At 42.0% G+C, this 15,741-nt stretch overlaps 1 protein-coding gene across 2 annotated transcripts in view; it reads right to left on the bottom strand.

Annotated features, from left to right (window-relative positions):
* Nucleotides 1-15,741, bottom strand: part of LOC146709222 (histone deacetylase 7-like) — a 45,001-nt gene that overhangs the window by 6,254 nt on the left and 23,006 nt on the right. For both annotated transcript variants that reach the window (XM_085456230.1, XM_085456231.1), the window contains exons 7-20: nucleotides 15,525-15,622; nucleotides 14,977-15,075; nucleotides 14,357-14,510; nucleotides 12,863-13,089; nucleotides 12,449-12,655; nucleotides 11,735-11,933; nucleotides 11,454-11,587; nucleotides 11,243-11,363; nucleotides 11,094-11,143; nucleotides 8,428-8,535; nucleotides 8,166-8,221; nucleotides 6,962-7,049; nucleotides 5,992-6,111; nucleotides 3,485-3,582 (exon numbers count right to left, since the gene is read on the bottom strand). In XM_085456230.1, coding sequence (XP_085312356.1) covers nucleotides 3,485-3,582; nucleotides 5,992-6,111; nucleotides 6,962-7,049; nucleotides 8,166-8,221; nucleotides 8,428-8,535; nucleotides 11,094-11,143; nucleotides 11,243-11,363; nucleotides 11,454-11,587; nucleotides 11,735-11,933; nucleotides 12,449-12,655; nucleotides 12,863-13,089; nucleotides 14,357-14,510; nucleotides 14,977-15,075; nucleotides 15,525-15,622 — 1,759 coding nt within the window. The remainder of the gene's footprint in view (nucleotides 1-3,484; nucleotides 3,583-5,991; nucleotides 6,112-6,961; nucleotides 7,050-8,165; nucleotides 8,222-8,427; nucleotides 8,536-11,093; nucleotides 11,144-11,242; nucleotides 11,364-11,453; nucleotides 11,588-11,734; nucleotides 11,934-12,448; nucleotides 12,656-12,862; nucleotides 13,090-14,356; nucleotides 14,511-14,976; nucleotides 15,076-15,524; nucleotides 15,623-15,741) is intronic.

The following is a 15,741-nucleotide window of genomic DNA, read 5'->3' as shown; positions in this document are numbered from 1 at the left end:
AAGGAAGACCCTTGACATAAATAGGCTGAGGTGTCCACAGACTGTAAACTCCACTCATGGGAGCCCAGCTTTCTTGCTTCTTTGCTCTCCTTCTTACTTCCTCTTGTCTCTAGCTGCCAGTTTTTTAGCAAGAGCACACGGCCCATGCCGCGTTTGATTCTTTCTCACTCTCCCCCACCACCCCCTCTCAGCGGCAGTTCAAAGACGTTTGTGTGCGTCTGGTTCCTATTAGGAGCTCGTCCCTCTTCTCACGTCACTGACAGCCAGCCATCTGGGATCCATTGGGCCTAATTACGCCGCCTTTGGATTCCCTAACAATGTACCCCCCACTTCTTCTCCTCTCTTCTGCTCTATTCTCCTCTCCTCCACAGTTCATCATTGGTCAGTAGCCACTTGGAAATACACAGGAAATGTATTTACATGCACATACACACTATGTACACATTGCAATACCTGCATATGCATGCTCTTCCTTTGAAACTGCAAGTTTGATTCATGGTGTGCTACTGGTGATTCGGCCGAGCTTAAATTCTGACCGTCTTAGTAATCCTCCACACAAATACGAAATGCATCATGACGCTTAATCTCAAAGCAGCTGAGCTCTCTCTTGATTGTACTAGAGTCCCACCACCACTCCCGACCACAATATTCCTTCGATACACACCCAAAAACAGAGACACACATCATCAGTAACCGCACTCTGGCTAGTTTTCTGTTCCATCCCGAGCAGAAACACAGAGAGTCTGGAACACCCTGTCATCTAAATCAAATTGAATTACAGAGCTGGCACGAGGTTAGGTAGACTTAATTGCATAAACACAAATTCATGATGCATTAAATTTTGTCTGTAAAGCATGCTACGCATTTATTTGCACTGGTTAATTCACAGAATGGTGGCAAAGTTCACAGAAAAATGATTCAAACTTAATATAAGTTGTTCTTTGTTTCTAACCCCAAACCCAACCAATTATAACTGAGGAATTCTGGTCTCTCTGTGGTGACATATGATAAAGGTTGCCCCGGACACGGCTACACGGTATGTGCCTCCAACTGCCACGGACCACCACGACACTGCTGCGCTACAGAGCTATGATTTGATATTAGCTTTTATGTGTAACACACAATACAGTACAGTACTCTACTGCGGTTTACTAAGGAAGTTTTACATATGAAAAAGCTTGCCATTTCCCCAAACTGGATAAAAAATACCAAAACCAGACGGCTGCTCAGGAAAGGACCAGTTGTTTCTTAATTAGTATCCAGGGCTCCAGTAAACACTGGACTTAGTGTTTCTGAGGATGCCTATTGGCTGTATGGATTTTACCAGAATGGGTTAGCTCATTAGCATCTTTCCGTTGACGAGGGGCCCACCCACTGTGTCTGGTGCATGCAGCACCATGTAGAGAGCTTAATCATCTGGTGGCGAGCCAGTGTTGCTGACAGAAACATTCTGAGTTCATTACGTGTGTTTGAGAGTGTGGAGCAGAATCAAAGCATATTCATTCAAGAAAAATAGCTTGAATGAAACGAAAAGTGCTGCAAGACCAAAGGTGTGTCTGGGTAACACGCCTACGTAGGCCTCTGGAATTAGTTCAAAAATGATATCGATAATGTGTAATTACACATGTTATATAAAAAAATCATTATTGTTTAGCCCTTCCCATACAAAGTGTACTGACACTGGGTAGCAGCTGGCTCATAGTCAACATGCGTATTCGTGGTACTGTGATTTGAACAGAATGTGCTTTACCTGGGAGTGATCAGCTTGCGTATTAGAGATGTGTGTGGAGGATGCTAAATGACTAAAGTGCTTTCATAAGCGAGCTGAGCTGCATGCACAGCTGTTGTGTTGACTGCTGAAGGTTGATAGGCGCACTGACATGACGAAGGAGGAGATAAGTGTACCTTGGATTCAAAACTGAATATTCGGCAAGCAATTACGTGCTGCTTGCTGAGCTTTAAGCCAGAATGAGAGCGCAACAAGCGAGAAACACTGCTGGCAACACAATGTGTGACACTAACCGTAAGAGAAGTCAAACGTAAATATAATGTTCTAGGGGGGTGAACACCTATCTCAAGTTTTGAGGTCTATGCTACCTTCATTTTATTTTAGATTGCCTTCCTTACTGTGTTGGTGGAATACTACTCTCTCCTATTCTTTTGACAGACTCATATTACAATTCGAATCCAGTGATTTATAATACCGTACAAATTTGGAGACAAATAATTAAGCATTTCAAATTGAAAAAACTATCAATGTGTACATCTATTACAGCTAACCCCTCTTTCCTTCCATCATGTGTAGACGGAGCTTTCAATATATGGCAGGAATTGGGAATTTGTAAATTAAAAGATTTATACCTAAATGATACTTTTATGTCATTCCAACATTTAAAAGATAGATTTGGATTGCCTCACAGTCATTTTTTTAGATATCTTCAACTAAGAGACTATATCTGTACATACCTGCCACAATTTGAAAACATATCGTCCGATCCTTTGGACAGATGTCTTAGTGATGGAAGGGGGTTTGAACAGAGAATTTCATTATTTTATAATTCAATACAGGAGATGAGTATACCTTCAACTACTTCAATCAAAGAGGAGTGGGAAAAAGATTTTGGGACTCTCCTATCAGAAGATTTCTGGCAGGAGGCCTTACACAACATAAATACGCCTTTTATTAATTCCCGTCACTGTTTAATTCAGTACAAAATTATACACAGACTACACTATTCAAGGGAAAAACTTCACAAAATGTATCCAGAGTGTTCCCCCCTCTGTGAAAAATGCAAGATACATTATGGAAATCTGTTACACTGTTTTGCACTATGTCCAAGGCTTCAGGGTTTTTGGTACGATATTTTTACTTATATGTCTAATATTTTTAAAAGTAAGATTGAACCAAATCCGACAGTAATCATCTTTGGGATTTCCAACGAAACACAAAATTTACAACACTCTCAAAAAAGGTTTATGGCATATGCTTTGATTATTGCAAAGAAATTGATCCTGCAGCTTTGGAAAGGCAATGAGATTCCTGTATTAAAAATGTGGCTTACTGAACTTATAAACACTCTTCACCTTGAAAAAATAAGATATAGTATGAATGACAATGTAAAAGAGTTTGAATTAATCTGGCACCCTTTACTTATATACCTTGGGAAAATATAAAACTTTGTTTACTTGTTTCTCTTCCCTTTTGCCGACAGCCGGGGTATTGGGACCCCTTATGGGTGACTGCGGGTTTTTTTTTTTTTTTTTTTTTTTTTTTTTGTTGCTGTTGGTGTTGTTTAATTATTTGCCTTGTTAGTTTAGAGAAAAAAAAGGAGCATAAGCTATGTTATGTCAATTTGTAAAAACTACAATCATGATACTTGCTCTCAATAAAAATATTTGAAACATTTTATTTTGGCAAGTATCTCAAACACCAGTATAGACCTTTAAATGCTTCATTACTACAGTATTATAGGAACTTCTTTACCTGAACGCAGCCAGGTATTCAGCATCGCCCATTGGAGGGTTTAGTCCTCCGGTCCATCCTACATTGACATTGAAGCCCTCACCTGGACCTGCACCCACCTGGATGAAGACAAACACAGAGGGGGAGAGAGAGGGGGGTGCGTGTGTCAGAGAGAAAGAGTGTCCGTCAATGTCGAGAAAGTTAATGAGTCCCAGCGAAAGTTGAGAAACTGTGTGACGTTGACAGATTTGTGTCAAACGTTCACAAAATCAGCACCGCTGTTGCAAAACTTTTGCATTGCAGCAACCGAGGCGAAGTGGCTGCATCTCTTTAAGGCAGCACGAGGGAGTGATTATGATTCCTAAATGAAAGACGGATGGCTGTTAATTCAACACCCCTGTCCCTCCATTTTGATTTTGATACAATTTGTCAAATGGCCTTATAAATCACCCGGAGCCACAACAGAGTTACACCCGTTAACGGTTCCCAAGATTTAGGCTTACAGCTATACTGGGAAGTACTTTTCATTTGGCAACTGTTGCATGTTATATAAAAAAAGACAAAAAAACAACTACAAATAAGAGTCACATACCGCATGTTGCATACTGTTTTATGTACTGAAAAGCTATGTGATTGAAATGACTGCATAATGTGCTTTTTTATATGGATGTTTAGAGAGTTTCATGTGTATGACATGTCAAATGAAAAGACATGACATACTGCGCTATACTGCTCATTTTACATGTTGTAAATATTTGAGTGATTTTTTTCAAGCTGTATTGGACTTGGCGTGTACTTGAAATTGCCAAGCAGAGTACACAAAGTCGAGTGGATCTCCTGTCAGTTTGACCTCAAATATTTTGGGGCAGAAAGTGAAGTGAGTCCCGGGTCTTTGGAAAGAAGGTTTAAGGATTCCTGCCTCTCTCTTTGTAGTCCTGCTAGCAGCCATTTAGCTGCTCTCTAGGCCTTTCACCATCAGTCAATGTGTCAGTTTGAAGAGAGATTGAGGCGGTTGATTGACACGCACTTGGCAAAGATGTGTGGTAATTTTCTTTGTGTGTGCGTACGTGTGTGTGTGTGCATGGGTGTGAGAGGATGCTTGAAAGAGAAAAGAATGCTGATGAGCATCGCAGAGCGTCTGTCTCCATTCTTCTCTCAGTGGACGGGATGTTCACAGGGCAAACGAAAAACACATGAGGCCTCCTGTCCTCTGCCAACTGGTAATGTACCCGCATGCACGCTCGCACGTGCTCGTGGACACACACGCACACACGCAACTCCTTCTATAGCTCCAAGTTTCTTGCACTCCCCTCTGTCCTCTTTCTCTCTTTCATGTTTCAAGAATTGCTGGACTGGATTAGGCCTGTGCTGGTTTCTGTGAGGTACTCGGCACTCTCTGTTATGCCTATGACATCACACCCCCTACCCCATGGTGCGTTATATACCTACACGGGGGACAGCGAGACTCCAGAGGTTTACCGCACTGTTCACCAGAGGTTGAGAGGCCACTTAAGGCAAAGCCACATCCAAGCCAAAAAAGCATTTTATGCCGCGTCCCCTCCTCGTGGGATTTTATGAGAAAACACTGACTATTTTATCCGCATTGTTGTTGGGGGAGATGGGCGAATATATGAGGGAATGCGAGTGACTGAGCGGGCGATGAATGCCAGCGTGGGTTCGGGTCAGTACATCTGCCTGAGGGCTGTCATCACACTTGGTTTCTGGTAAGACCACAGGCAGAATTCATAGGCATCTCAATATCCTGTATGCAAACATAGGCATGCAAAACCGTGCACATCCTGCTGGGAAGCTTCAACATCCAAAGACCTGAAGTTGCTTAAATACATTCGAAATTCGACGTAAACCACTCACAAACACAATGAGATGAGCACATGGTGAATTCAAAAGACATCTGGGCTATCCGTAATAGGTTGTCATGACGATGCCGGACTGACAGTTAACAAAAGTGAACCGTAACCTTCGTTGCTCAAATTATAGCGTCATGAATCCAGTTGTATTAGTAATGTAATGTAATGTAATTGTGATGTAATTGACTCTGACTGGTCATATATTTGACTCTCACATCCATACACTGCTGGAGAACAGATCTATAGTGCAGACTGCAATCGTGAAAAGTCAGTCACAACCAAACTGATTTTGCAGTTGGAAGTTTATATTATGCAGATAATTCCTTGACTGAATGGCCAATAATTCTTCCTGTTTTAGCAAGTAAATGTTAAACATAAGCGTTTGAGATCCCTAATATCCTAAAGGAATCACATAATTACCAAACATTTCTGTGCCAGCATATCTGTCTTCACGATGTCTTTGATTATATTGTTATAAACTGTCTCAGGCAGCCAAGTTAGTAATGAGAAATAGCCACATGAATGTCCACAATCAAAAAGAAGAACCTGTGGTCTTGTTAGGCTAATGTGTTCACTGTCATCAATCAGAAAACTGATACCAGGATTATAAGCAAAAGCAGAAAAGCACAGCATGGCTGTGGAGGAGTGTTTTGTACTTACCTCGCTGGGGTGTCCACTACCAGGAAAAAAGTTGCCATCGTCATAGCGATGTAGAGAGATGTACAGCACACTTGGGTCGCTGTAGAAGGCTTCCTGGGTGCCGTTGCCATGGTGTACATCCTGGAGAGTGATTATATGATTAGTTATGAAGCTGCCAAGGACTCGCGCTGTTATTTCACACAGAATTTTAACCTTGGCAAATTCAAAACAATTTGTATGTTTTATATTGAGCAGTGTATTTTTTTTTAAGTCAAAAGCATGTGTTAAACATATGACCCCTAACGCAGGAAGAAAAATCTGTAAAGCATTCATGCTTTTCCCTGTCAACAGGAGACGCATTTTAATTGTATTTAATAAATCAGGTATTAGTCAGTGCTGATGCAGTAACTAACAATGACAGAGCGCATGCAAGATCTTATACACACATGCTGAACAGAGGTGACCATGTGATAGTGGATCAATATCTGCAGATGTGAACTGTATAATGGGTGGAATAAAAAAATTATTAAATGTAGACTTTCATGTCTTTTTATGGAGTACCGGACAGAAGTAGTGTATAACTTGGAGATGGAGATGTGCGGCGATCAGGTCCACATCCTCCTATGTCTCTTATTAATAAAGGGATTTGTGGACATACATTGTTATGGTATAGCTATATTGTCAAATAACTGGCAGTTATATGACAAGATATATAACTGTTGTGTTATGCAAAAGATTGGTCTTTAAGACAAAGTCTAATATTTTACATTTTTTGAGTGAAGACCTCAACCCTGGTGTGAGAGCGTTCAGCTCACACATGGCTACCAGAGATAACAGTGTCTATTCAATTAAATGATAAATAGCAGTGCTACTGCATCTGGGACCTTGTTTGTACCTACAACACATTTGTGTGCCTTTGCATCTGTGTTTTTGTGTGTTTATTCCTGTCCATGTGGAGACCAGTGATGCTGGTCATGCGGTGGGTCCTCACCCAGTCCACAATGAGGATCTTGCTGACGCTGAGTTTCTGCTGGAGCTGCTTGGCAGCGATGGCCACAGAGTTGAAGAAACAGAAGCCCCTGTGGACAAACAGACAGGAAGAGTGGCAGCCACATGTCTTTATCACGACATCTTCACTAAATTAATATCACAGAACCACCATATGGACCTTAGGAACCTCTAAGGAAAGGCTCCAGTTATCATATGGTGGCTATTTAGTCCAGGCTGCGACAGTCACAGCGCTGACTCCAGCTTGAAAGTCACAGAGGGATGATCCTGCCACGTTAATGTTTACAGCAAATATTTGAGAAATGAGGACGTTTCAGTTCGAGCTGTTTCGTCTGCTGACAAACAAAAAACGTTATGCTGAGTAGAAAATCTCACACTCTTGAGAAATGCAGAACCCACAAATTCTCTGACAAATAGACAACCAAGGTTATCAAAAAAAAAAACAAAAAAAACCCCACTCCTCATTCCAAATGATAGTGCAGCGAGAGCAGCAGGCAGGACGTGTGAGATCATTTTAGAGAAATGAACTCACAACTCGGTGCAGCCGATCCCTAAACACTCACTATCCGCTATAAAGGTATGCAAAAAAAAAGTGTTGATGTAGGAAAAACAATGGAGGAATGTTGGAAGTGGCAGTGTCAGCATGGGTCGTAAAGTGTGACTGTCTCTGTGAACGGTATATATTATAAGCTGTCTAAACTTTGCTCATCAAGAAAAGTCATTATCATCCCATAAATAACCAGTGACAAGCAATGCTGAGCACACACACACAGATACAGACACACACGCATAGAGTCCCAGCTGAATGTGGTTACTTGGCTAATGCCTCTAATCAAAGACTGACACAAATTCATGCACGCAAGTATGCACATCCACACAAAGACCCACATTTACTGTGCACGCACATGTACACTGCTCTTCTGAGGTGCTTTGCTTTGTGCCTTGAAAGCTTAAAAGAAACTGAGTGGAGGAGGAAGTTTGCCTCGGGCGTCGAGCAGGTAACACACAGCACAGACTCAGACACACATACATTAAGGTAGAGAGAGCCGGGCACTCTGTCTCTCTCTCTTGCTCAGAAGTATAGCTGGTTTGCAATAAATCCTTTGAAACACTTTGCAGGCCTGCTGGCTCCTGGTATGTGTCCGTGTGTGTGTGTGTGGTGTGTGCGTGTACACTGCTGTACTTACAGAGGGGAGGAATGGGTTGCATGGTGTCCAGGGGGCCTCACAACTGCAAAGCCATTCTGTAAAAAAGGGCAGAAAAACCTTCAACACTTTGCTGCTTTTATAACGCCAGATCTCCACACGTGAAAAAGGTTCACGTCTTTATGTCGTTATAACCAATAGTGGGTGCTTTGCCAAGGTTTGCAGCACATTATGGTGATAGACTGCAGTTTTGAAATTCTTGACAAAGCCCATGGCATCGAGGTATTTGGTTATAAAGACACACCTTCAGCTCTCTTTGTGCCACCTTCAGTGCCAGGTCTGTGACACATCCTGCAGCAATGCGGGAGGCTGCTGATGTGTGATGTTCATTCCAGACTGTATCAATATCCACCTGACAGAAAAACGAGGAGAGATGCTTGCAGTCAGTTTAAAAGTCAGCTACAGATTTTAATCTGTTATTAGATTTTGCTCATCTGCTAAAAATAAGCTTAAACTTCTGTGTGCATTATGCCAACCATTGTTTAGAGACTTTTCTTTGTACATCGACTCTTTCTTTGTTGTTTCTGCTCTAAGTTAAAAAAAAATTTCTATGGTACTTGTTTGTCAGAAGTCATTTATTGGTGGCATGATGCTAGGAATGATGTCAGGAATGCCTCCTGTGAGATTCCTGACACCCCTCCCCCACCCATCACCTTCACTCAATACCAGGTTGAGATGCAAATGAGGAGACTTCACTCAGGCAAGTCTGCTGGACCAGACGGAGTGAGTCCCCTTGTCCTCAAGACCTGTGCCCCCCAGCTGTGTGGAGTCTTTCATAAACTGTTTATGCTGAGTCTGAGTCTGCAGAGGGTCCCGGTGATGTGGAAGACATCATGCCTCGTCCCTGTACCAAAGACGCCTCGTCCCAGTGGCCCCCAGGATTACAGGCCCGTGGCACTGACCTCCCACATCATGAAGACCCTGGAAAGGCTCATCCTGGACCAGCTGCGACCCATAGTAAGACCACACCTGGATCCCCTTCAGTTCGCTTATCAGCCTCGTCTCGGAACAGAGGACGCCATCATCTACCTGCTCAATCGTGTCTACACCCATCTGGACCAGCCGGCGAGCACTGTGAGGGTCATGTTTTTTGACTTTTCCAGTGCTTTCAACACCATCAGGCCGACCCTCCTGGGTGATAAGTTAGCAGCGATGCAGGTGGATGCTTCTCTGGTGTCCTGGATTGTTGATTACCTGACAGGAAGACCACAATATGTACGTCTCCCACAGTGTGTGTCTGACAAGGTGATCAGCAACACAGGGGCACCACAGGGGACTGTCCTCTCCCCCTTCCTCTTCACCCTCTACACCACAGACTTCAGCCACTGCACAGAGACCTGCCATCTTCAGAAGTTTTCTGATGACTCTGCGGTGGTTGGATGCATCAGCAGGGATGATGAGACAGAGTACCGGGCTGTGGTCGACTCCTTTGTCACGTGGTGTGAGCAGAATCATCTGCAGCTCAACGTGGCAAAGACCAAGGAACTGATCGTGGACTTCAGGAAGACCAGGAAACACTTGACCCCTGTTTCAATCCAGGGGGTCAGTGTTGACATTGTGGAGGACTATAAATACCTTGGAGTACACATTGACAATAAACTGGACTGGGCTAAAAACACCACAGCACTTTACAGGAAGGGCCAGAGTCGTCTCTATTTTTTGAGGCGACTGAGGTCCTTCAACATCTGCCAGAAAATGCTGAGGATTTTCTATGAGTCTGTGGTGGCCAGTGCGATCCTCTATGCTGTTGCATGCTGGGGGAGCAGGCTGAGGGTCGCAGATGCCAACAGACTTAATAAACTGATCCGTAAGGCCAGCAATGTTGTGGGGATGGAGCTGGACTCCCTCAAGGTGGTGTCGGAGAGGCGGATGCTGTCCAAGATAAAGACAATGTTGGATAACACCTCCCACCCACTCCATGACATGCTGGTCAGTCACAGGAGCTCGTTCAGTGAGAGACTGAGATTACCGAAAAGCACCACTGAACGACACAGGAAATCATTCCTGCCTGTGGCCATCTCCCTGTACAACGCATCCACTTAACACACTGTTTGCTGCTACAACTACACATGTTTCTTTTCCAACTATTTATTTATGAGTGACTTATGTATGTATGTATGTATATATATGTATATATTGTACTATTCTTAGTTAGTGTATTGTCTGTCTTGTCTTAATGTTGGTTTAAAATGGAGCACTGTAACAAAAAATAATTTCCCCCAGGGATCAATAAAGTATTCTGATTCTGATTCTGATTCTGATACTGCTGGGGAACAATGAAATCAGAGGAATTTCTTTTATCACAGACTTTGCCATCTTGTTCCAATCACCCCTCTTTACCAGAGTAGCCAAGGGCCGGAAATCCAGGCAGATCAGTTCTCTTATCAACTGACACCCAGCCCCCTTCAGCTTTTCGTCTTCTCCTCTCCTAACAACAGTTCTTATAGCATTATAATCAATGTTCCCATGTCATTCTCCGCTTTGTTCCTTTTCCCATAGTGCATTGTTCCATTTAATCTGATCTGCTCTCCTACCATTGTTTTTCTCTTAAATTTGACTTTTCTCTATCCTGATACTCTTTTTCCCCCACATCCAGCCACTTGGAAGTCTTTTTATGCAGTCTTTATGTTATCTTTTTCCTTCTCCTTTTCCTTTTTCTCACATCTCTATTGTAGATGAATATGCCATGAGCAATAACGATGTATGCAATGTCCTACATTTATATAATTTAGATTTTAAAGTAACCAAAAACAATAGCAATTGCAATTTGTAGTCTTCTTAGCTTAACTGTGTAATGAGGCATAACCTCCCATGCAGCTTTTGTTGCTCAGCATTGCAATTAGATAAGTGAAAAGATTCCAAAATGACTTGTTTAATTTGTGTGCTTAGGTGTGTGTGTGTAACACCTACCCCAACCCCTCCACATGGTAACATCAAAAAAACATGTTGAGACAGGATTCCTGCAGAGGATAATGTATAACACGAACATATTGTTATCATTATTACTATTACAATTGCGCTATAGTCATTGTGTTCTTCACGTTTGTTATTGATCTTACCAGCGAGTTTGCGGCTGTCCAGCTTGAGGCGGTTGAGCGGGTTGGTGCCAAATAAAAGTACGTGTTTTTCTGAATGGACTGACTGCAGCTCTTCTAGGGTTGCTTTTCTACTGCGGATGCGCTAGAAATAGAAGTATACAGATATATACATTTAGACTGCATGCTATGGTCATGGGGTATGCATCTGTAGGATAATGTGTGTGCACCATACCTCACACTGACTCCTTAGGCCCCTTTCATGCAGTCTAGACCAGATGCTCTGGATCCTTCCTGCATGCTCAGCGTGACGGCTGTTGTCCCCACAAATACACTGGTGCTTCTGCATCTGACCATCATATGCTAAACCTTAATGCACACACATGGAAACACATCATTTGACCATATTGTCCCTCTTCAATAATGTTGTAATACCATCGTCATATCTTGTAATCAAATTACATCATCAGGTAGTTGGAATGCTTCTTTTAATGTTGCTGATCAACTGTCACTCACCTGTGGTGAAGCGCAGCTGGGTGTCTGTAGCAGGGTTGGATAATGACATGGAAGGTATGGTGGTGGGTTGATGTGAAGCAGGAGGCAGGGAGGTGGAGGCGGGGGAGGACCGGGACCGACTGACAGGCTGGTGAGGCCAAATTAAGGATGGCACACCCAGCGGATCTATCTGCAGACTTGGTCTAAGGATCACCTGCCTCTGCAAGAACAGTGGGTGAAAAAAAGAACAGACAATAGACAAGAATATGTAAGGATTTATCAGCAGCTGCACATAGTAAAGACTCCCTGCAGGAAACCTGTCACATACACAATATGCTAAACTCAAATAAGAGACTTATTATTTGGTGTGTTTATTTCTCCTTCTCTAAAACAGACTGTTGATAAAGAAAAGTGAGCTCTTCCAAGAATGCTGAAGTGATACTGTAAATCAAAGTCTTCTGCTTGTATTAGCAAGGCAACAGTGCCTCCTGATGGCAAAAAGACGCTCCATTCGAAAGAATTCATTTATGTTACGGATGCAAGATAATGGTAATCATAATACTGTCTGCTAACCTGCTAACTAATACTCAATCATTAGTGGACCAGAAAGGGGCACTCATGATAAGATATGTTACTGATTAAGGTCATTAGAAGAGATTCACTGATTCATGCGCCAGTAGGCAATAAAAAAATAAGAATAATTTCTATGTGTGCACATGTAAGAGTGACTTTTACCTGATTGTAAGAGTAGGAGGGCTCGATCAAGCTCTCCCGGGAGGAGGTAGTAGACTCTGTGTCGTACACAGAGTCTGTGCTGGCGTTGCTCTGTCTCCGCCGATAGTCATCCTCACAAATTGATCCGGGCTCTGAGCCGCACACAGAACCTGTCCCTGAACCTGATCCCGATCCAGTCTCCTCTAGGTCCATGTCCTCTGATGGGATCTGTGTCAGAGGAAGCCTATTATCTATCTTTTTTTCCCAGCTCACGTAAGCTAGAACTTTTACAGTTTTCAATTCTTAAAATAAGGACTCTCTTTAAGACATATTTCAGTAAGACTGATCATGAAAAAGGAAATCCAAGCAGGTGCAGGTCATTAGTCAATCTGTTAGTACTAGATTATACTTCTTAAGAAATGAGCCTCCTTTCACCTTGCTCAGGTGTGAATTCTGCTTGAATCTCTCCACCCCGCTCCTGTGGTACTGCTGGTTCAGCGAGTGCTGGATGTGCGGGTGATGGCTGGTTTGCAGAGATAACTGTGAGTGGCTGTAGGGTGGCGGTTCTGAACGTGTTCGTTCCAAAGGTTTGTGACCTTCTCTTCTGGACAGAGTAGACAGGTGAGGGTGCTGCTGCAGAGAGATGGTGCTCAAACCAGGAACTGTGGAGAAGAGAAGAAACGTAATGTTTTAGAAAAGGTGAAAAACAAGAATGCAGGAAAAAAAAAATCCAAACTAAATCGATTATTGTTATTGGACTCAACTGTAGAAGGATGAAATATTCCACAGCTGTATTTCATATTAAAAACACTCAAAAAGAAAAATATTGAGAGCCATGCATTGCTTGCATGTAGAGCAGCACTTACAGCAGAGAGCGCCCTCGTGCCATTTTGAAAAATGATGCAACAAAAAACACAGCACAACACAGACAAGGTATCGATCTTCTCTCGATAGAGTCTTAGAGACCTCTCACAAACACACCTTTTTAAATGCAGTCATTTGAACTTGTTTTAGCATCAGTAGAGCGAGTCAGGATGGATCTGATGCAAGTCAGCGTCCATTCATAACTAAAGCTATGTGTACTTAGAATGGCAGACATTTATTTATATTCTTTTACTCAGATTTTTAGAGCTGTGCGCCTACACTACCCTACTTTATATATCTCATTCTTTGAGCCCGACTTCCTCTTCCATTATCAGTCATGAATGAACGGAGTCGGTGCCTTATTTCAGCATTAGCATATGCAATAGCTCTTTTTAAAAACAAAAAACAAAACAAATCTTGGGTTAAGATAACAGTAAAGAAGAAGCACAATTTCTCACAGGGTGAAACTGAGAGATTCACTACAGGAATAGAAGAAAAGGAAATGCTTATTTGTTGGGCTCAGTTCAGAAATCATGGATAAAAGAAAAACTATGGAAAGAGGTAATTAAATCTCTGTGCTTAGAGCAAAAGATCCTGTCAGAGGTTGAAATTAATTAATTAATAAAGAGTTTGACTATAAACAATGTGAAAAAGTGTGAAGTGCAGACTGTTATGTAGTTCTTTATAGAGCCCCCACTTTCCAGTTTTAATAACACAATCAATCAATATATATATATATATTTAGCAAATGTCATACTGTGGTTGTTTTGTTAAATTCCACTCATCTCTGTTTCCAAGTTCACCATATTCAGGCTTAACTGGACTCATTCATGTGTTACGTCGTCATTATTTCATATTTTTACTGACTGCTATTTTTCAAAAAAGTAAAATGCACTGCTGTTGTATTGTATCTAGAATTCATATGTACATACATTTACTTACATTATATAAATAAAACAAACATAAACTCTGTGAACAACCATCCCACTGACTTGCCATTGAGTAAGCAATGCAAAGGAAGTGTGTTCAATATGCACATTGAGGAATAACAGGAATACAACTCACGAGAGACAAGCTGGGGGCGCAGAAGCCTGGTGTGTGGATCCAGTATGAACACAGGCTGTAGCCGCTGAGAAAGAGCTGGACTGCTTTCTTCCAGAGGCAAGTAAACCTGATGGAGACCAGATACTGCCAATGGCCTTGCTTCTCGCAAGTCAGCCTAGGGAAAGAGAAGAGAATGAAAGACGAGAGGAGATGACAGGAAATTCTAAAGCAATCACTAGTAATTTAATTTAATTTAATTTCCCTCTTATGGTAGTCTAAAAATGAGAAAAGCTAAGTATTAATGGATAGTTTAGGGGTTTGACAGCCTGTCACAGTGCATAGATGGACTGCTGAACTGTGTTATTGTAGTCAAAAAGGTGGTAAATTACCAAGAGAGACTCACAAAATATAGAAGTCGCACACAGTTCAAGAAGGAAGTGAAACCACAAGTTTCTATAAGTGTTCATGTGTGCAGGCACTATTTCAGAAACGATATCGCACTTGAATACAAATAGATCAACAGTATGAATGTTTATCTATGCAAGCTGTGTCCTTTAAAGTGGTGCTAGTTTCAGGAACAGGAGCAGCACAACCTCAATATTGTATGCAATGATTCTGGAGGAAATCCTAGCACTGCTCACCTGTGCAGGAAGTCCAGCAGTGATGTTGGGGATCCCAGGGGGATTGGAAGGCACGGTGAATCGAGCTAAATTACCATCCTTCAGCAACAGCCTCTGTGACTGAATGAGGAAGGTTATTTTCGTTACATTTTTAACATATTATTGATCTCTAAATATATCTACTTATCTAAACCTGAACCTGATTGTAGTAAAAGTGTTAAATACAGTACTATATATACAGTACTATCAAAACTATCAAGTCAAGGATAAATATGTTCAACATAGTGAAAAGAAAACTGCACAAATTTATTTTGACATCGGCTATTCGGCTATAGATGGAGGACCGAAAAGATCAGAATTAAGCATTTCAGTACTTCAAGTGTATATTTTTCTACTTCTCAGAACAGAGAGAAGTTGGATGTACTGTTTAAATTAATGCATAATGAAAAGTTTAAGAGAACCTTGTGTATGGTTAAATAGTTCACTGAGGATTCACAGTGCATTCATTATATGCTAAGGAGGACAAGAAAACCTGCTATATGTACTTATATATATACAAAAGGGCTTACCTCATGAGCCAGTGGTAAGGACCCATTATCTGAATGGAGGCTGTCATTTGGAGAGCTGCACCCTGATGCTGGATTGCTGCTGCCACTCTGGGAAGACTCTGCACGACAGAATGGAAAGAAACCTATGAGGCCCATCAGTATCAGTTGCTTACGCCATAATGGAAAATTGATCAAGCTGTGCTGAAATCTGATGGTGAGCGCTTCTGGAAGGTTAGAA

The sequence above is a fragment of the Copadichromis virginalis genome, linkage group LG5, assembly GCF_057382275.1.
Source record: "Copadichromis virginalis isolate Kocher_CV1m ecotype Utaka linkage group LG5, C_Virginalis_male_GT1.1, whole genome shotgun sequence".
NCBI classification, from domain to species: domain Eukaryota; kingdom Metazoa; phylum Chordata; class Actinopteri; order Cichliformes; family Cichlidae; genus Copadichromis; species Copadichromis virginalis.
The sequence above is the reverse complement of the archived record's forward strand: the minus strand, read 5'-3'. Positions and strand labels throughout refer to the sequence as shown.